This window comes from Camelus bactrianus, chromosome 33 (assembly GCF_048773025.1).
Source record: "Camelus bactrianus isolate YW-2024 breed Bactrian camel chromosome 33, ASM4877302v1, whole genome shotgun sequence".
Lineage (NCBI taxonomy): Eukaryota > Metazoa > Chordata > Mammalia > Artiodactyla > Camelidae > Camelus > Camelus bactrianus.
Genome location: NC_133571.1, coordinates 6,068,491 through 6,089,579, shown reverse-complemented (window position 1 = coordinate 6,089,579; position 21,089 = coordinate 6,068,491). Strand labels below are relative to the sequence as shown.

General features: G+C 45.4%; 1 protein-coding gene across 2 annotated transcripts in view; it reads left to right on the top strand.

The window, feature by feature from the left end:
• The first annotated feature begins 1,278 nt into the window (after positions 1–1,278).
• The window catches only part of EXPH5 (exophilin 5), a 72,149-nt gene continuing 52,338 nt past the window's right edge, over positions 1,279–21,089 (top strand). For both annotated transcript variants that reach the window (XM_045506110.2, XM_010969272.3), the window contains exon 1: positions 1,279–1,599. In XM_045506110.2, the coding sequence (XP_045362066.2) occupies positions 1,481–1,599 (119 nt within the window). In that variant the 5' untranslated portion in view covers positions 1,279–1,480. The remainder of the gene's footprint in view (positions 1,600–21,089) is intronic.

Sequence of the window (21,089 nt, the reverse complement as noted above, 5' to 3'; positions counted from 1 at the left end):
ACACAGCATTGCAAACTGACTATACTTCAATTTAAAAAAAGTTCCATATGTATGCTGAATAAATGAACACACTAAAAAACAGGAAAGAATAAACATCATATATACGAGACACTCCTAAACCATCATTAATGCAGAGATTACTTATAAAGAAGTTCTGTGTGTTGTACAACATTGTTGAACTGAATTGGTTCTTGCTTTATAGAAATAACAAACAGACACCCACGGAAAGTTATTTGAATGGCTACCTGCCTAGACGTGTCTTAAATAACTGTGATCAAGATGAGTAGTGAATCCAGAGGCCAAAACATAAATTGCCATTTTTGACACATGTTTTTGTTATAGATGCAAAATCTTTATTGGGCTTATTTGCCATTAAAAGCGATGATACCCGTGGACGTACATTTTAGATGTTAGTAACCATCACCACTACATAAGAAGTGACCAAATTGAGGCTATGGGGCAAGAAAGTTGATCTGACGAAGTTATTTTTGCATGTGGAATGAAGCCAAAAGAAACAAAATGTTTTCTGAAAAGTCTTGATAACTTTTTAAATGTGTATATGTGAATGTATTTAGAAATTCCCATCACATCTTGGAATAACACTTTCTAGGAAAACTATTTCCGTGGTTTCATAGGATTACATTTTGCTTTAGTCACAGGATTAAGTGTTTTAAAGTGGCACTTTTATTACATCTCTGAAACAGTTTATTAAGATTAGCAAATCTTACAGAAAACTAGTTTTCCATCCTTTGGGCATCTCTTCTCTTAAAATACCATAAACGGTTTTGTGTTTGTTTGATTTTTCTCAAGTCTGAGCATGACTTTTGTGGGACAGTGAGTTGGGGGCACCTGAGGGATGGGAGACTCAGCAAAGAATTCATTTCCAAGGATACAGTAAATTCAGCCTTGGGGCGGATCTGCCCACAGCCAGCTGTATCATGACTTCAGCTCTTCCAGGTCTTCTAAGCATAATTCTATTTCCTATAGGCTCTTTATTGAAAAGAAGGATTCGTCGTGAAACTCTCCTTTTCACTCCTTCTACTAGTCAGACTCAAGTTTTGAGAGCAAACAGCAACAGCCAAAACAAATACGCTGGAACCAACACTTAAGCCTTGGCCTCACTTAGGGCCAGAATGACGTAGGGTTGTTGGTTTAACAAATCCGATAGGGGGTGGGGGAGGGGAGGGAGGGGGCGTGGAAGGGCCCGCCCCTTGGAATGGGATTGGTTCCCTTTTTCCCTTCAGCCATTCATTTTGCTTCTTGGTTGGATAGGTTGAGAGAAGTATGTCATTAAGGTGTTGTCAAAATCAGCCCGGTAGATGTGGGCCGTTCCCTAGGTTTGTGGTTTTAGATTTTCAAAGGGGCGGACTTATCATTGGTTAATGGATCAAGTTCCCGAAACTGGGCTTCTACAGCTTGAAAAATGTCACTGTAACAGGAGGCGCCAAGGGGCTTAAGTGTAATTCACACAGTAGAGAAAATGACGAAAATCCCTCAGGGGTTTGATTTCAGTTTCTTAAATGATGAAGAAGCCAGGAAGATCCTTCAGGTGCTGGAAAGAAATGAGGAGCTCCAGAGGGCAGAGAAGGACAGGATCAGGTACAGAGCTGACGCCTTTCCCCCTGGGTCGGGTCCGCAGTGGCGGGCGTCCGCGGCGCCCCCGGAGCAGGGAGCGCGCGGAGGGAGGCGCAGAGCTTTCCCGCGGCACCTGCGCGGGGCTGGGGGACTCTTCAGTGAGTCTGGCTCTTAAGGACTTCGGGAGGCCTGGCTGGGGTTCCTTCCAGACACCGCGTTCCAGGCCGGCTTGCCCGCGAGCTCTGGTCGCGCTGGGTGGGGAGCGCCCCTGCCACTGCCGCGGGGGCGCGTTCCTCGTGAAGTTTCTCTCCAGTGGGTCCTGCGGCAGCTGCCCCGGCCCCGGCCGGGACACGAGGGCGGCGATCGGCCGCAGTGGGTCCAGGCTGGGTGGCGGCGCGCTCAGGTGACTCCCCAGACGTCGCGCGCTTGGGCCAGGCCGGCGGGTGAAATGGGGCAGGGAGCGCAGTCCTGGCCCGCGCGCACCCACGTGCTCAGAGGCCTCCGGCCGGTCCACCCTCACCCAGTGCACTCCCTCTCTGCCCCAGAGACACCTCTCCACCCCACGCCTGCTGTCAGCGAGGCCCGGGAGAGCTGGCACCTCACTGGCGGTTTAGTGTTTCCCACCGCAAGGGCTGGAGCTCGACGAACTTGCCAAATTGTGTGGAGTGAACCTGGCTGGGACTGGAACGCGTCGGGTGGTTAGAATGTCTGGGTCCCTTTGCGTGTGGTGCTGTGGGTAAGAAGTGGCGGCGGAATTTCGCCTTTGACCTTACTCTGTAGTATTATAGGTGAGGGATCATTACCAGAGAATGAAATCAAGATAATTGCCTGAGATGTCAATTAACCAGTTTTTCTTCTGGGGAAGTTTGGGATCAGTCCTGGAATGAATTAAAGACTTTCTCACCAGTCCTGGAATAAACCCCACTCAAGGCCTTCTCCAGTGGACTGTGGAAGAAATTTCAAGGCGTCACTCTCAGACCAAAAAGTATAGCGTTGATTGGAATTTAGAAAGCCATTTGGTTTGTGGGCAGCTTCTAGGTTTCCACTTCCTTCCAGGCATCCCACTATCCACCTGCACCCCTCGCCTGCCCACCCGCACCCCCCCCCCCACCGCACCTGTCTACCCAGATATGTCTCTTCTGGGGAGAAATGAATACCTGAAGTTTGAAGATGTGTATTTCACACAATCATACTCTGCCTTTACTAAAATAGGCTCCATCATTTCCTCAAATGGTGCAAAACTGCCTCAGGAGCACAGTCCACGCCCACACACACCCAGGTGTGTACCCACACGTGTGCACGTGCAGTGTACACAGGCACACCCAGCCTTGGGAAGGAGAGCTTTAGAGCTGCATGCAGTTTGTCTTAACACATCCTCCAGAAGGACTAAGAGGCTGTGGTTGCTCACAATGTGTGTTCTTGGGAGTGTTTCTTGTCTCCGGAGAGGATGGAGCTTCTTAAGTGGATCCAGTATATTTCAGGGGAAATTGAGGGCAGAATTAGTCATTAGTAGGAGGGAGGGAGGCTTCCACTTGGGATGCTGGCAACATACTATGAACTTCTCATGAACTGTAGTTCTTAGAAATAGTAATATCATTTATTTTAATTTTCTTTCCAGGGAATTTTGACTTTTTATATTTGACTTGATGCTTGCCTTATTGTGTAACCCCCCTGGGCTAGGCCTCAGAAGGAAGGCTAAAACACATTTTCTGATTTCGTGGCCCTCATATCCTAACTGGAGCATCAACAGAAGAAGCCATCACGCTAAGACAAAATCAACACTGTTAACTATTAAACAAACTATGAAAAATAATTACCCCATCAATGTAAGAAAATGTCGCCATTAAAATATAAAAATGATTTAAGGAAAGCAGACCCTTGAGCTAAATTACTTCTAGTACTTTATTTTCCCCTGGTTGATTGCTGGGTCCCACTGTCAGATACCTGTCACTAGAGAGCAGTCTCCATGTGACTGTTCTGCTCACCGGCAGGTACTGGCATGAGGAAAAGGCCTGAGATGACATGTCAGCTTGGCTCTTCTGCTCATTTTTGGTCATCATATTTTCCTAATCAAAAATCAGGACAAATGACTTACAATCTGAGAGTATTACTTGGGAGAAAGTGCAGCAGGCTTGTCTGAAAGCCTCTCAGAGGCCTTTATGCTATACTGAGAAGCAGTCTCCAGATCTCTCGCTGGGACAATAAGGGAGGGGGCTAGATGCAGAGGGTTTGAAGGTTTGCTGGTTGGGGCCTGTCTATGATGGCCTGGATCTGTCTGCAAGACAACTCATAAGACATAGCCTGCAGTTAGAAATACAGTATCAGGCAAGACCAGAGGTGTTCGGAGATGGGTATCAACGACACAAAACTAGTTGAGCTCATCATGCAAGGACCTCTAGGAACGCTCCTGAACACACTGAGCTCTCCCCTGATCCTCCCTCATGGTACCGGACCTCTCTGGCTCCAGCTTACTGGGAAAGTATTTGCATTAAATATTATAATGTTTCCAACATATAAAGAGTGTATTCAAATGTTTAAGAAAAACACCAAGATTCAAATGGATAAATAGGCAGGAGATAGAAATAAATCATTCACTCTAGAAGATACCCAAACAGGAAACAAAACATATTGGAAAATAGAAGAGTAATAAAATAGAAAAGAAAATAGAAGTAACCTCAAGCTCCCATGTTTAAGCTTTAAAAATAACAGAAAAACTGTGGGTGAGGGTTGGAGTGAAATGGACAGATTCTGCATGGTGGCGCTGTAAGTTGAAAATCATCCTTTTGGTGAACAATATGGCAACACCTATAAAGATATGACTTTCCCTTGACCCAGTCGTCCAGTTCTTGGCTATTTCTCACTAGTGGGAGATTGAGGTGGAGAAGATGGCCACACCAACACCTAAAAGTGCTGCCTTTTTATGTAATAATAGTAATTACTGTGATAATAATATAGCTAACATCTATTGGTCCCTTACTGTATCCTAGGCACTGTATTAAACATGTTATATGTATATTCAATTATAATTAATCCTCCCAATAACCTCATTAGGTATACACAATAATTTCCATTTCACAGAGAAAGAAACAATGTAAAAATGTTGAGTGTCTTGTCCAAGTTAAGCAGCAAAGCTAGAATTCAAATCCAGACCCATCTCAAAATTACTTCACCCACCATTGAACAGTCCTTGCAACGGTCCCTTGGATAAGTATTGTTAATGACTTTGCACAGAAGAGAAACTGAAATCTAGCAAGGTTAAGGAGCTTGCCCAAAGTCACATAGCTCATAAGTGGCAGAGCTAGAATTTGAACCCACATCCATCTGGCTCTAAAACCTATATTCTTTCCACTATACCATATTTTTCCCTGAGGAAACAATTTAATAGAGGAAAAACAAGACATATACTCCTGGGTATTGCGGTATTGCCTTGAATAGCAAAATAGTGGGAAATCAAATCTGAGTAAGAATGGAGTCATTACAAAGGACCATTATGAAGACATCATTATGTCCCATCCAGTAGGATATTTTAGTTCTGTATTTCTGACTACCTTGGTTGTTTTGTAGACACCTCAAGCTTATCATGGATGCAATGGGGGAAAACTGTATGAGGCATTATTCTGTGAAAAAGCAGCACACAAAATAGTACCTAGGTTATTATTTCAGTTTCTTCAGGGCATCTGGGCATGCGCACAGCAACTAGAAGTGAAAAAGCAAAAATCTATGCTTCTCCTTTCCATGAACCGCTAAGGCCTTCCGCAGCTCCTGGCCCATGGTGAGCATCCAGTGAATGTTTGCTGAAAGGCATGAGCTTGCCCTGACAGCTGGGGGCTGGGCTCTGCTGCCCACAAGCTGGACATCACCAGGAGAGGAAGTCAGACCTGGGGGTAGGGACGCATGGTAGCCTGGGCAGGAATGCTGGGCACATGCCACCTCCTGAGGCTCTAGGAAGGCAGATGAGGGGACGGGTGTAGGGTTTCATGGCTTAGAGGAGAGGGACACCACAGATGCAAGGTGCCCGCCTGTATGGGCCCCCTGTAAGTACTAGATGGAGGAATTAATGGTCTGCACTGGCTGGAGTCAGAGGCTTCCGCAGCCCCTAGTTTCTGTCCCCACTTCTCAATCTCTTTTTTTCTCCACCTTCTTCTCAGTCCCCAATACCCTCCTCCCAGCCAAACAGGATTTCTCCCTCCTTTGAACCCTGTAACTCACTATAATCTCTATGTTACATTTACCCTCTTTTGTCCTGTGAGTCTGGGATCTGAGCTGCAGAAGTACTTGGAAAGTCAGTTAATTATGACTAAATTCCCCATCTGTCAGTTACGGAAAGGAATTTTCCTGGAAGTGTTTACTTGGGTGTGACTTCTCAGGCCTCGCACAGTCGGTAGCTCTAGCTGCGGTGAAGAAGAATGGCTAAGAGTTTGAATCACAACTTATTGGTGGGTGAAAAATTCGCCCATACTTCTCTGACACCTTGGAGGAAATACGTATGTGGGCGCGCATGTGTGTATGTGTGTTTGTATACATATATTCACAAATACTATAAATAAATAGATAGTATAAAATCTGAAAAGCATCTTCCTTTCTACAAGTCTTTGAAAAACACAGCTACCTACCTGTCACCCCCACCACCCCATCTCATAAATGTAACCGAAATAGAAGGTGCGAAGAAATTATGTCAACTAGTCGGCCACAGAAGTGACACCAATACATCCAAAAATGCTTATTTTTCCTGTTGCAGAAAATTCATAAAGTGTATGATGTCACAGCACCCGGTGTAATCAAGCTGAAAAATGGCATGCCTGGATTTTGACTATCTTTGCTCAGTGACAAGATTGCAGCCCCGGAAAGTTTTCCAGAGCTTAGCTGTTTTGATTTACACTAGTGTCCTTGAGCTGCGGCTTGGTGCTGAGGGGCACTGTGTACATCAGGGTGGCGAAGTGGGGGTGGAAGCTGCAGCACCCTGTGGAGATTAAAAGCCAGATGCGCAAATCTCCTGCCTCTCCGAGGCTTTCTGTCTGCCCTCTCCTCTCCTAGTTGGTAAATCTGCCTCTGGCTAGGATAGCCTCTCCAGAAACATCAGGCGCCTGTTAATTGGGCATTTGCTATGGGCCAGACACTGTGCTGGCCCTGAGAATACAGCATAGAAATTCTGTCCCAAATGGCTTCAGTTTATGAAAGTTTTTGGTTGGTGTCTACACCCTATAAGATGAAGAATTCAAGTAAGTGTAGCTTGCCCTCAGGGAGCCCTGTGTGGCTGGGGAAGGGACCCTGAGAACTGCCTGGAGGTCACCTGCACTTTTGATAACATCCAGTTGAGTTAATTCCCTTAAACCAAGGGGAGTGCTTTCTCTCAGACACACTCTCCTGTCTAGTTACTGTTTTGATTGGTCTCCAGGGGCAGGGCACGTGTAATTACTGTAATGTTGCAGTTCCACATCCCAAGGCTGGGGAACAGTGTTCTTAGGCTTTGTGACATTATTACTCTTTTAGCTTTTAAAGTCTTTCATGTCTGTTCGTTTTATCCTCATCCTAATCTGATAAAGCAGGTATTTTTTTAAAATCTTTTTCAAAGGCGAATAGCAACAGTAATAATAGCTTACATTCGTTGAGCATCTGCCCTGTGCCAAACTCTTCATGTGCATTACGTCATTTAATTATTTCTCACAACAACTTAATGAATTAAGAGAGACTTTTAATCTGCATCCTACAGAAGAAATTTAGAGGGATAGGTAACCTGACTGAGTGGATACTGCTAGGGGACTGGTGAACTCCGTCATCACTTAATCACTGCGCAGCTCTGTCTCCTACAATGAAGTTAAAGTGCCTACCCGCCCATTGCCCACCCAGCCTGTAACAGAGCAGGCACTGACATCTGTTTACCTTAAAGCTCTTGCTATTCACTGACCACGAAAATAAAGCACATGCACTTCTAGGGAGTCATATGCCCAACTAAAAGTTAGGGATGTTATTATTAAGGAAAAGGATCTAATGGATATTGGGAGACCACTATAGGAAAAATTGCAGGTAACTTTTTGTTTTTAAAGAGGCATATATGAGGGGGAGGGTACAGCTCAGCGGTAGAGCGCATGCTTAGCATGCACAAGGCCCCGGGTTCAATCCCCAGTAGCTCCATTAAATAAATAAATAAGCCTAATTACCTCCCCCTGAAAAAATTTTTTTTTAATTTTTAAAAAAATAAAATTAAAATTAAAAAATAAAGAGGCGTGTATGCATTTTGTAAGGCTATACTCCAAACTGTTAAGATGGTTGTCTCCTGGATGTGGTATTTAAAGGCACTGTAACCATTTCAGTATTATTTTCTTAAAATTGCCATAGACTATTTTTAAAATAATGACTATTTCTTTTGATCATAAACACAAGCAAAATGACTATTTGTTTCCCTTCATAGATATGACTTCTCAAATACTTGTTTTAAAAAATATCTGAATGTTTTCCTGCTCTTTTCTTCATAACATTTTCTAACGTTAATGTATTCATGGGGAAGTTGGTTTCAGAACATCAGTCTCAAGTTCCTTGTGGTCAAGGATTGTGTTAGGGATGGAAAGCCTCACACATCTAGTAGGTACTCAGTTCCTAATTAAGTGGACCTTAACTTACTTCCGTGAGGGTGTACAAAGCAAGGAAGGACAGATCTAGGGAAACCACGTGACGGACAAGGTCAGGTTAAGGTTAGTCAGAAGATACTTTCCTTCCTGTTAGTACACTTGGGTTTGAAAACTGAGAACCAGCTGGCTAACCTGAGAACCTGACGTGATTCAGGTCTGCTTTTCTGCAGTCAATAACTGCACAGGTCATAAAATTGAGAGCCCAGGGCTCACTTCACTCCCCTTCTCAGGAATGTTTCCTTGTTTGCTTTGCCCCTGGTCCTGTTTACAGGTTGTACTCAAAATACCAACTTGGCATATCACAGGAGCCAGCTTCCCCCTTCCTCTGTGTGTTAGGCTTTCCAATGATGAGAGAGGAATTTAGAGGCTGCTGTGACCACCAGACTCCCCACTTCCCAAAGAAACGTTGTGGGGTTTTATGTTTATATCAAGTTTGCCTTAGTTTCGGCTTTAAAACAGTGCATGTCGTGGCAGTTGAAGGAGGGAGGGGACTGGCGGGGTGAGGAGAGAGTAACTTAGCAACCACTGCTCTGTTCTCCAGATCTGTTCTCCAGGTCAAAAGATCTGCCTCCAGGTGTCAGGAAGGGCCACGCTCCCTCTGAAGGCACTTGGGAAGAACAGGTTCCAGGCCTCTCCCAACTTCTGGTGGTTCCTGGGCACATGGTAGTGTGACTTCAGTCTTCACGAGGCATCCTTCCTGTGTGCATTTCTGCCACTGGTCTACAAATTTTGCCCTTTTCATAAGGACACTAATCATACTGAATCAGAACCCATCCTCATGTCCTCACTTTAACTTGTTTACCTCTGTAAAGTCCCCAACTCCAAATAAGGTCATACTCGGAGGCACTGGGGATTAGGACTCCAACATATCTTTCTTGGAGGACACAATTTAACACATAACAGTAAAGCTGATCGACATTTTTAAATAATTGACTGTAAACCGCTATAACAGGAGTCTCTATATTTACTACTCTTCTACATTTCATGATTACAAATGATCTGTTTATACCTTTGCCCATTTGTATTTCAGACTTTATGTTCAGAATGCTTCTTGTCACAAATAACAGATCTAATCATGGCTTTAACAAATTGGGAATACATTTTTCTGACATGACAAGACATTTGGTGAAGCACAAGGGATTTTTAGGGCAATGAAAGTATTCTGTAGGATACTATAGTGGTGGCTACATGTCATGATGCATTTGTCAAAACCCATAGAATGTACAACATTAAGAGTGAGCCCTAATGTAAATTATGGGCTTTGGTTGATAATAATGTGCCCATGTTGGTTCATCGATTGTACCAAATATGCCGCATTGATGAGGGATGTGGAGGGTAGGTGAGTATGTATGTGTGGGTAGGGAGGGCTGTGTGTGAACTCTCTATTTTCTGCTCAGTTCTGCCGTGAACCTGAAACTCCTCTAAAAAAGTAAAGTCTATTGAAAGAAAAAAGAAAAAAAATGAAAAGGCAAGCTTCAGACTGGAAGAAAATATTCACAAATCATTTGCTTAACAAAAGATTTTGTAAAGAACTACAACTCAAAAAAAAAATGACACTTGGATGTAGGCAGTTGCTGGCTGGGTTAGTGGTTTAGGGTGTCAGGATGCAGCAATGAAAGATGGCTGCAGCTGCTCCAAACATCACATCCATGTTCAAGGCAGGAAGAGAGGCGAGAGGGTGGAGCCAACTGCGTCTATCCCTTTTATTATAGAAGTAAAAGCTTAACAACTGCTGTCCTCGCCTATTTCCTCTTATGTCTCACTGACCAGACCCAGGTCATAAGGCCACCCTTTGCTGCAAGGGTATTGAGAAATCAGATAATAGAATTCAAATGTTGGGCTTAAATTATTCATGATCCATCCCCTGGGACTGCACACTTTGATGCCCACAACAAAGCCAGAAAAGAGGGCAACTAGGGAGAATGGATTCTAGATGGCAAACAGACTTTCTGACACAGAGTCTCGGTGTGGTGTTCTCTTATTGCTTTGTATGTTTCTCTGTACACCAAGGAAATTGACTTTTGTCCTATTTATTACAAATATATTCCTCAGTTTTCAGTTTGCACTTAACTTCTATTCACCTGAGAATAGAGTTTGTTTTTCTTTTTCATTTTAATATAATGAAATGTACCGAGTTTTCTTTTTGTTTTTAAGATGAGAAAGGACTCCCATTTAGAAATTAGGTTAACATTTACCTCTAGTCTTTAAAATCTTTTTTAAAATTTAACTTTTCATTAGATCCGATGTATATTTTGCCTATAAGGTAGGATAATTATGTAAGTTGATTTTTTTTCCCCCAAGTAGCTAGAAATTGTCCTGGAACCACTTATTTTCATCTGCTGCCGGGGTCCATGATTATTCCTTTTAGAGAAAGGGCTGTGGAACAGCCAGACTATACCACCAACAACAAGGAGCTGATGAGGCAGACCCTCCAGCATCAGCTTTCATGAAACTTAAGAAGGAAATTGCAGGGAAAAGGCTTTTGTACAGAGAAGAGTGGTTGTCTGTTATACATATGTTAGTGCACATAGATTGTGGATCGTGTTTCAGTTTCCTTCCTCTTCCCATCTTCGATGCCAGGTAGCAAATCCAGCTGAGGGTAGACCGTTCATCTTGAGATCTCCCCGTCAAGTAACCTGATTGTCTTTTAGATTTGGTTCTTCGCCTGGTCAAATCAATACCCTGCTAGGGTGGTATACATTTTTAACTTCTAGCAAAACCAATTTGCTTTAAAAATTTCTTAGTCACAAGGATAAGCGATGAACAGAATTACTAGACAAACCAGCAAACAAAATTAAAACCACGCATGTTGTGGACTTAATGTTTACCGCTCCCAGGGGAACAGGTAAGCCGCTTCAAGGGGATCATTGCTTATCACTCAGGGTCCCACCAGGAAAACATAAATTACTAGGTGTTTAAAACAGAGCGTAGTGCAGTGAATTGGTTACATGGGTGATAAAAAGAGGGAGAGAAACCGATCAGGGGACAGCGAGGCAACTGGAGATGGGAGATCGGTGGATAGGCAGCTACAGGAAGCCTGGAGGCAGGGGAGTGCTGGTAACTGACTCTCCTGGAGAAAAAGCCTTGATTTGCAGCATTGGCCAATCTTAAGTGAGCAACAGTTTAACAAGCAGCTCACAACGTTCCTGAATATTTACATATTCTGCTCTTGTAAACCAGTGCCAGCCAGCTCGAACACACCACTGGTTAGAGAGAAAGGGAGAGCAGGTGGTGTTATCCAAGCCCTACTGCCTAGGATCCCCCAAGAGGAACTGGGACCGTGGCCTGCCTGTACTGGGATTTAGAGACCTGGGAGAGATAGTCACTGCCAGAAGCTCTGTATGAGGCAGAGGGAGGAGGAGAAGCACCCTGACTTCTCCCTTCTCACGCTCCAGTGTCCTGCCAGCGCCCGGCTGAAGCCAGCTGGAAGCAGCGAACTGGCTTACGGGTGGGCGTCAGCTCCCAGTAGCATGGAGCACAACAGGGAAAGGACAGTTTCTTGTCCTCTTGTCCTCTTCTGTCATCCTTTAGAGACTGCTTTTTCTCACTGCCCAGTCTTCTGTTGCTGAGGCTTTGCTTCCCTGCCAGAAAATTCTCATGAGTTTTTTTTCCATTTATCCTGTACTATTTACTGTTCATGCCCACTCTGCTCTGTTGTTACCCCAAAAGGGGAAGGGAAAAGACCCCAGTTCTTATCTTACCTGAAAGATAAGAATACAGTCGAGAGACACAGTGCATTGTGCAGCGAAAGATTTTGAAGGATTTATTTAGGAAAGGATTTATTAGGAAAGGAAAAGTACACCTTCAAGAACGGGAGGAAAAGCAGTGGCCTTTGTTTGTCCCTCCTTTAATCCCCTCGCTGAAAGGTGGTCTTTTGATTGATTGACAGTTCTTGACCCTGGAATGCTCAGTCGTGTTTGCCCCCTGTGCGCATGTCCTTACCCATGGCGTACCCAGAAAAGCCCACGGTGGGGGCTAAACCCCAATGTTAATTATAACACGATGAGCATCAGCCCACGTCTGGTTAGTTTCTCGCTACTGCGCAGTTGCGTCTGTAGGGTTCTAACTGATTCCTTGCTGGCACGTGTTTAGAGGAAGTAAAGCCCCTTTATGCTGGAAGCGGGCATAACACCATCTTCCAGACCATGCTCCCTCCCCTCCACCCATCTGCCCGGTGCCCCCACTTATCTGACTACCTAACACTTTTACAGTTTCTGTCTCTTTCTTCTGCACCTTTTGGGAGTTGTCCTGTTCTGCTCTTGCTTTCTATGCTGCGGCTTCTCCCCTTCTTTCTGGATGGCCTTCCTATGCCATGGTCTGTCTCCATCACTCCTGGGTGGGTCAGGGTCTTTGGGTGGAGACGAAGAGTCTCACTCAGGGCACCTTAAATAGAGAGGGCTTTGCAGAAAGGTTACATGTAGGCTGGAATTTAAAGGCCTTCTTGGGGAACCAAGACCAGTCTAAGGACCAGCTACTCTGCTTGCCTGTCACAGTCCTCACTGTCCTTCTAGGATGCATTTGATTCCCTGGCCTCTTGCTGCTGCATTTTCCAACTGGCCGACTCCACATTCTCTGTCCAGATTCCAATGCTCACGGCCATTATGCCGGGTCACCTGATGCATCTCTAGCCAGTCTGTGAATGGGCTGCCCTAGGATCAGGCATCCAATCTGTAGCACCTCCCGAGGGAAACTTACTGGTGGATTTTCTAAGCAGGGGCTGTGGACCACCCAGATCAGCTCAAGGTGACATACTGTTGGCATGGCAATCACTGAGAGTCACCTTAACAGGAGGAGACGGTACTTTTATCCGTACTCACCCTGCTTCTCCTCTCTGTATGTCTACCTGTGCCCTAAGATACATTTGATGTGACTGCCTGGCTTCCGTGATGACAAGTCTTGGGCTGCAGTTTCTGCCAAGACCGAGATTCTCAACCCTGGCTGAAATGACAGCCACCTGGAGAACTCTCAGAACGCCCCATGTCGTGCCCCACCCTGACGTTCCAGCTGAATGGGTCTCTGATCAGGCTGGGCATGGGTGTTTTTTAAGACTCCCAGATGACTCTAATATGCGGTAAGGGATCCTGTCCTGGCTTCCTGGGCATTGGGCCATGACTTCACCTGTCACATCTTTTCTACATGACACTCCTTTACCTGAGTTGAGGGACCTTTGATTTCTCAGGAAATCCTGTGGTTTGGGAAGGGAGAGCCTGGAGTCCTAGTAAAGGACAGTTGAGAAGGCTATGCCTGGCACAAATGTAACATGTCTTGTTTCTAGTACTTTCCCACTTGGAGGTCGCTTGGCAGGATCAAAAGGACCTTCTGCCCTTGGAGCTGTTTAGTCGGACAAGTGGAAGAATTGCTTTTCATGTTTTGTTGTTTTTGTTTTGTTTTACTGCCCACTAAGTGTGGTTCCACATAAGCAGAGATGCTACAAATATCCAGGAGGTGATTCGATCCTGGCTTTGAACTCGCTTCCTTGAACCAAACCCTGGTTATTCACATTGGCTGTTGAGTGCTCATATTTGATGTGAGAAAATAGGGCATGGCTAAAGATGGACAACGTGGAAACCTGAAGAGTTTCTGAAAGGGTAATGCAGCCTGGATTCGCTACAAACTGGTCAAAAGAAAGAGAAGGAGTTAGAACTGTGTCTTCGCTGATTGTTATTATTCGGGAATATGTGACTGGTGACTTTTGAAATGTCTGCCGTACTTTAAAGCTTACCATGTTCACTGGATCTTCTCGAATATCCTTTAATGTAGAAAGAGCAGATATTATGATCCTTACTTTCCCAGATGAGGTATCATTATCCTTATGTCTCTCTTTTCTCAAAATGCCTCAAGACCATAGTAACGCCAGGAGCGAGTGTGAGACTAACGCAGGACTCTTTCCCAGGTGGCACTTGTACAGCGTGTCCTGTGGCTCTGCAGGTGAACCGATCCAGAGACAAGATGATGGAGGCGTGTGGCAATGTGCGGATTGGAAGGGACGCTAATTCCTTAGCTTAAGGGAGTTGAATAGCAGTTGAGAGGACGTGGGAATGGCGATCACAGATTGCTATGATGCATGGGGGTCAGCTTGAGACCCCCTGTGATCTCCATCAGCTCAGCCCCCACAGCCACACCAAATCGGCTCACAGGCCAGGAGAGACCCAAAGGCTGCCCATGGGACCCAGCTTCGTGACAAGACCCCCCTTTCCTGCTGCTGACCACTTGCTGTTCTTCAGCCCCTCACTGAGCCTCGCAGAGGTGCTGCTGGGATACAGGCAGGAGCGACCCGGGGACGGAGGGGTCCTGCAGGCAGAGTCCGCAAAGCCTCCGGGGTGGCCTCAGGAGAATCCCGGGGGTCTTAATTAAATCCCCTCAACAGCCAGCATTTTGATGTAAATTGTGTCAGAGCCCAGACTACAGCAATGTAGGTTTTTTGTTTTCATTTTTAAGCTTTTAAACTGCAGGACTTTTTACAGCCTATTTTAAACATTTCTGTCATGTGTTCTATGTGTGGTCCTCTTCCTTTCTTCCGGATGCCATAAGGTAGATAAGCATGACTTTTGGATCGTCACACTTGAGAGCTGGTCTTGTTACAAAGTCCAGACTCCTCCTGCTCTTCGCATAACAGACCAGTAAATCGGGAGATGAGGTGTCGGGGGCAAAGAATAGCAACTTTATTCAGAAAGCCAGCAGACCGAGGGGATGGCAGACTGATGTCCTGGAGAACCATCCTACCCAAGTCAGAATTCAGGCTCCTTTTATACTAAAAAGGGGAGGGGGTGTGCTTGGTTGTTGCAAACTTCTTGGTGACGGAATCTTTTGTTCTTGCAGCTGTCCACGTGGGTCAGGTCATGGTTTCCCTGTAAATCCTCCAACAAACAAGTGTTATTTTCTTTTCTGCAACTTCTTATCTTTAGCTGAATGGAAAAGTGTTAATATCCTTAAAGGTCAGAGCCTTGAGAATAGGCTCTCCTGTAGATTTCAGCCTAAAGGCAACACTGTTTTATGAAAGGTGCAGAACTAGCAAGACTGAGCCTAGGAAACAGGGCACAGGGTTAAAGCCAAAGGATCAGATCTAATATGGAGTCAGATTTGTTCTTTTCTGTTACAGTCGGAGTCTCTGAAGCCCTGCATTAGCACTTGAGGCTGCACTTTGCAGCCCCCTTCAGGATCACCGCAGGCCAAATGGGAACGCCGTCTGTTGGAAGTCGTCCCCTAGTAGTGGGTGTTGGGTGCTTCACTCCTTACGGTAGACACAGCGCTGTGGCTCGGCAGGGGGACTGAGGACCGTGGTCTTCCCCGTGGGGGCGTCTGTTATGCAGGATCTGGCCACCCTCCGCGTGGCCTGCTTGCTGGTGACTTCTTCCTCAAGGACCTCAGTTTCTTCCCTATTCCCAGCAACCCCCCCACCTTGCACCCCACCAAACACGTTCTTAGTTGTAGGTTAGGCTACGGCAACGGCTCCACCAAAGACAACAGGAAAGGCCGGTAAATTAGGTCACATCTGTCCACAGCTGTTTAATTGCCTTGCCACTGCCATCCGGGCAACACTCTTCAGAAGGTTTATGAGTAACATGTTCCCTCCAGGGTAGCTGTCTCCACCTTCGGAGCCGCACGGACCCCACCCTCACCTAGCTCTGCCTGGCCCTTGGTACACCCAGTTCCACTGAGCTCTGGCTTCCGCCTCTTCCCCAGCTTTTTTCATGTACCCGGTGTGACAACTTGTAACATCTTGCTCTGGGACTCCCAGAGCCTTAAGCAGCAGTTCAAGGGAAACAAAATGATACATAAATGTAAACGTTTTATTACAAACAATTTTCACGGGTCTAAAAGCCAACTAACAGTGTGGTAAATGTCACAATTTCCAAAGAGTGCTGCAAACCAATTCTAGTTTCATCATCCAAGTGATGACAATACTTTTCTTAGCTCCTCTGAGCTTCATGGCTGAGGTGCTGCAGGCCCTTCTGGGTGGCAGCCCCTAAAGATGGAAGATTCTACCCCTCCAGGGGTCCGGGTCTCTTGGGGAGGTGAGCCCGGCTCCCGCTACCCCTTCGGCTTGGATCTGCCTTCCTTCCTAGGAGGTAGATTGTCATCAACCATCAAAGTTAAGTGCTGGGGGCAGCATTGCAATTTCTCCTCTTTCTCTTGGACCTGCCGGTTATGACAAGACTCCTCCATTTGCAGCATTAGGGCAACTGTCTTTAGAACCTGTCACTGCCTCAGGACCCTCCTGAGAGTGCCTCACAGCATCGGGGGTCAGGGGTTGGCAGTTGGGTACCTCTGTCTTCCTCTTGAGAGTGAAAGCCCCATAAGACAGATTTTTTCCCCCAATGTGTTGACTAAACAACACTTCTGTTAAGTAGCCAACACTCACTTATTTCACAAATATACTTGAGAGCCCACCGCAAACCTAGTACCAGAGATACCAAAATGCTCTCCAGTCTCTCAGCGTAGTGCAGGAGATGGATTTGGAAACAATATATTCACTGTAATGTGGCAGATGATAAGACAGTTGCACACAGGGACACGGAGCTTCACTCAACCCTATATGTGATCTCAGGGAAGACTTGCTGGAGGAGGTGATGCCTGAACTGAGTCTTGAAGGAGGTGTGGGGTGAATAAAGGTGGAAAGGGCCTTCCAGACGGAGTGAACAGCATTAGGTAAAGCACAAAGGTGTGAAAGACTGCCAGAGTCGCAGCACCATCAGCAGTGGCTGTCATTAGAAAACAAAGTGAGAGCCAGGGGCCTGCAAGAGAGGGCTTGGTACGATGGGAGGTGAGGAGGAGCCATTGCAGTGCTCAGCAACAGACTGACAGCATCACATCTGCCTCTTGGGTGGATGGCTCTGGGCAAAAGGTGAAGCCCAAATTAGAAGATGGATATGCTAGGGGTCTTGACTAGGGATGAAGAGAAGCGGAGAGATTCAGGACATATTTGCAGAGTTAAATTAGCAGGATTTGGTGACTGATTGGCTGGAGGAGGAGGAGGATGGAGCATTTGTACGAATTCACATTTCTGGCTTTGATGAGTTTTTGGCATTTGACCTACTGTTTACACCTAATCTGGTAGATTCAAGTGGATGCTACACTTTGTGAGTCCTGAGTGAAGTCATAAATCTGAATGTTAAGAGACATCAATTCCTCCATCAAGTTTTTAACATTTAGATACGTTATCTCTTGATGAATATTATCTCTTAGCAATGACATTCATTTTAGGCCTGTGACCAAGATGGAGTGGGCGGGGGGCGATGAAGGGAGGAATAGGCAGATTTCAAAGCAGAATTCAAAGGGAGATTGAAGCTTGTCCCCTAGCTCCAGATGGCCTGGTAGAGGACTCCTGGGGAGAAGCTGAAAGCAGCCACCTGACAGAGAGGAGGGGACTGAGTGGCCCACAGGAACCGGCCCACAGGAACCACCCCACGGGCAAGCCAGGGTGAACAGCCTGCCAGGCAGCAGGTGCCCAGGCAGCAGGTGCCCAGGCAGCCAGAGGACACTGCGGAGAGTTTCACTTCCTTCCTTTCAGCTTTGGGCTTCTGTCAGGAGCTTTATCTCTCTGCTATTTGAAGCAAAAATAATTAAGACCAACTGATCATTAAAGCACAATTCCCCCCCTTCAAAAAAGGGGGAGACATTTCATTTCAAGTGCTGTCTCTCTCCACAAGTGGCGGCACGCTTCTTCTCAGCCACATCCTTCTCTTCGGGGCGGCTCACAGAGCATATTTCACCTTCAGCAGGGACGGGGGTCCCCCTTTCTTCGCTGTCCCTGCCCACAGCCTAGGGCATTGGCGATCTTGTCCAGAGTCACTGAAGAGAGAGGCACAGCCATCATTCTACCTTGCGCTACCCAGCACCCATCAGGTAAGCGGCTGGGCACCAGGGTGAAGCCACGGGCAGACCGTTTGGCCCTGGTGTTCCAGAATTTTTCTGAATATGCTGAATGCACACCTCTGGGTTCAGAGCAGCAAGGCTGAGAACGGTATCTTCAGTAAGAGCGATGATAAAAGGGAAAGATACCCCTTTCTGAGTGTACCATGTGGGGTTGACTTAAATAAATCTCAGCATGCTGGGGGACAAGATTAGTGATATTTTCTTTTTTATTAAAATGAGAAATAGTTGACAGATATTTTGAGGACCTACTATTTGTATGGGCTGTGCAAATGGCTACGGTAAATGCAAAGTGTAGAACCCAAAAATTTGAATACCATTTGAAGGTTGTCCACGACTAAGTACTTAATGGGTGGTACAGACGGTAGGATTTTGGAGTGAGAGAAATGACGGATGGAAGCTGAAATTATTAGGAAAGTCTTCATAAAGAAACTGGCCGTGAAGGGTGGTTGGATGTAGATAAGTGAAAGATGGAAAATGGGAGGATGACTTCCAACTGTGGCTTATTAATGCATCCCTTGAATCAGTCTACATAACACACTTATGGAACTTTAATTACCAGTTGGAATGTGTAAATCTTCAGTTCAGGAAGGTTTTTCATGTCAATATTAGGAACTAAAGTCCTAAAGAAAAATGCTAGCATTTATTTATTGTGGGAAACTGCTGGCTTGCTAGAGCATTTCTCACTCCTGAATTCCTTCTTCCTCCTCCCCAGGGGTCTGTTCACCTTCAGTGCCATCTGCTAAATGTCCACTAATTTTAATCAATCTTCCCCAAAGAGAATGAGATTTAGGTTAACTGTTTTTTTTTTCTGTAAATGATAAATAGTGGAGCAGCACAAAATCATTTCTGATAAAATAGAAATGAACTCTGTGTTAAAGGGTTATGTGGAACCTTTATCTATATCTCAGGCTTTCAGTCAAATCTGCTGAATCAGGGAGCAGTCACCAGCTGTGTGAGTGACAGGCATGAGGCCACAGAAAGACATCTTTAGCTTTCTCTCCAAGCCCTGTTCTTTACCTGAGAACAGAGGCGCCTCCAGAAGAATTACATGATCTTAGTATTGAAACTTCTGTGTATATGCACCTTAGTATTGAAATTTCTGTGTATATGTTCCAAAGAATTGAGAGAACTTCAGAGTTTCTGGGGCTCTTATTTACAACCCAATGACCAGAGCAGTATTGAAAACCTGAATAGATAATGGTTGACCTCCACGAGTAAAGTTGGGCAGTTTCTCTTGATGCCAGGCCAGCCAATGTAAACTTCTTCTAATCACCTGAAACGAGAACAAAAGCAAGTTCATTACGCTCCTACTTCACTTCCTTTGCTCAGAACACTGTCTGCTGCTGATGGCTGCACGCATCCCCCCGTCACACACACACACACACACACACACACACCCATACCTACTTTCCAAATCATTCCATCATTCACTGGGAGGAGCAATGGTGGACTCAGACTCTGCCCTACTGGGGCTCATACTCCAGTGAGTCTATTCTACCTGTCCTTTAAGACCCCTCTTCAGGAATGTTTTCCCAGCCTTCAGCCAGAATTAATCTTATCCGTCTTTATGATTCCAAACAGACTCACAGACATAGAATACAAACTTGTGGTTGCCGGCGGGAGGAGGGTGGGAAGGGACAGACTGGGAGCTCGAAATTTGTAGACACTGACAGGCGTATGTAGAACAGATAAACAAAATAATACTGTATAGCACAAGGAAATATATATAAGATCTTGTGGTAGCTCACAGCAAAAAAGAATGCGACAATGAATATATGTGTGTTCATGTATAACTGAAAAATTGAGCTCTACACTGGAAATTGACACAACATTGTAAAATGACTATAACTCAATTAAAAAAAACAAGAGATCTGGTTTTCTATTATGTGATCATGATATAGTAAGAAATACATATATGTGTATATATATATTTGGTCTCCATCCCTGGTTCCTGGCATAGAACTTCCAACACCCTTGATATTTCCCGAATGGTAGAGATGAGAGGAATGTCTTTTGTTATTCATTATAAGCACCTTTTAACCACCTGAGTTTACACTAATGAGGTGACTCTTGGAGGTTTTGGGTTGGTTGCCAGAGGAAACAATCATGTGATTAGAGGGTTGGAAAATTTCAGCCACCCCCCAACCAACCCCGCCCCCCACCAACTTAATCACCAGTGGGCCTGAGAGTTAGTCAATCATGCCTACATAATGAAGCCTCCATAAAAACAATAAACAACACAGTTAAGAGAGCTTCTGGGTTGGTGAACAAGAATGCCTCTCAGTGCCAGGAGGTGGCATACCCCAAACTCCACAGGGACAGAAACTCCTGTGCTCAGGACCCTTCTGGATCTTGTCATATGTGTATCCTTTAAAATATCCTTTGTGAGCTGTTCTACCAAATTATCAGCTCTGAAGAGGGGGGTCACGGGAATGCCCGATTTATAGCCAGTCAGTCAGAAGTACTGGAGGCCCGGACTTGAGGCTTGTGTCTGACGTGGTTTCGGTTTTGTAGGACTGAGCCCTTAACCTGGGGGGTCTGCCCTAACTCTGGGTAGTTAGTATGAGAAATGTTGTGGATGGAGAATCTGTTTTTCATAATGATCTATCATGTCCTGTGTTATAGCACAGCTATTTTGTACATATCTTTTCCCACTGTTAGATCTTAAATTTCCTAGTGTCTTTACATCGTCCTTACAATTTTAAATGCTCATTATAGTTTAACTGAGTTCTTTTTTTTTTTTTAACTCAAAGAGCATTTTTCAATCCTTTAGCTACGTGCAAGCACTGACTTAATCATGGGACAAAGAATGTGTAACGAAGGGCATGGCAAACAGGAGAAAAACTTGGAGGAGGTCCTAGAGTGCATGGCAAAGAGTTTGGGATGGTTGGCACTGAGGGTTTAAATGAGAGGGTCATGGGAAACAAGCCCAGATAGGTAAGCGTGGGGTCAGGTTATGAAAAGCCCCAGTTTTACAGGTGAGGAAAATGATACACATGGACGTTACCTGAC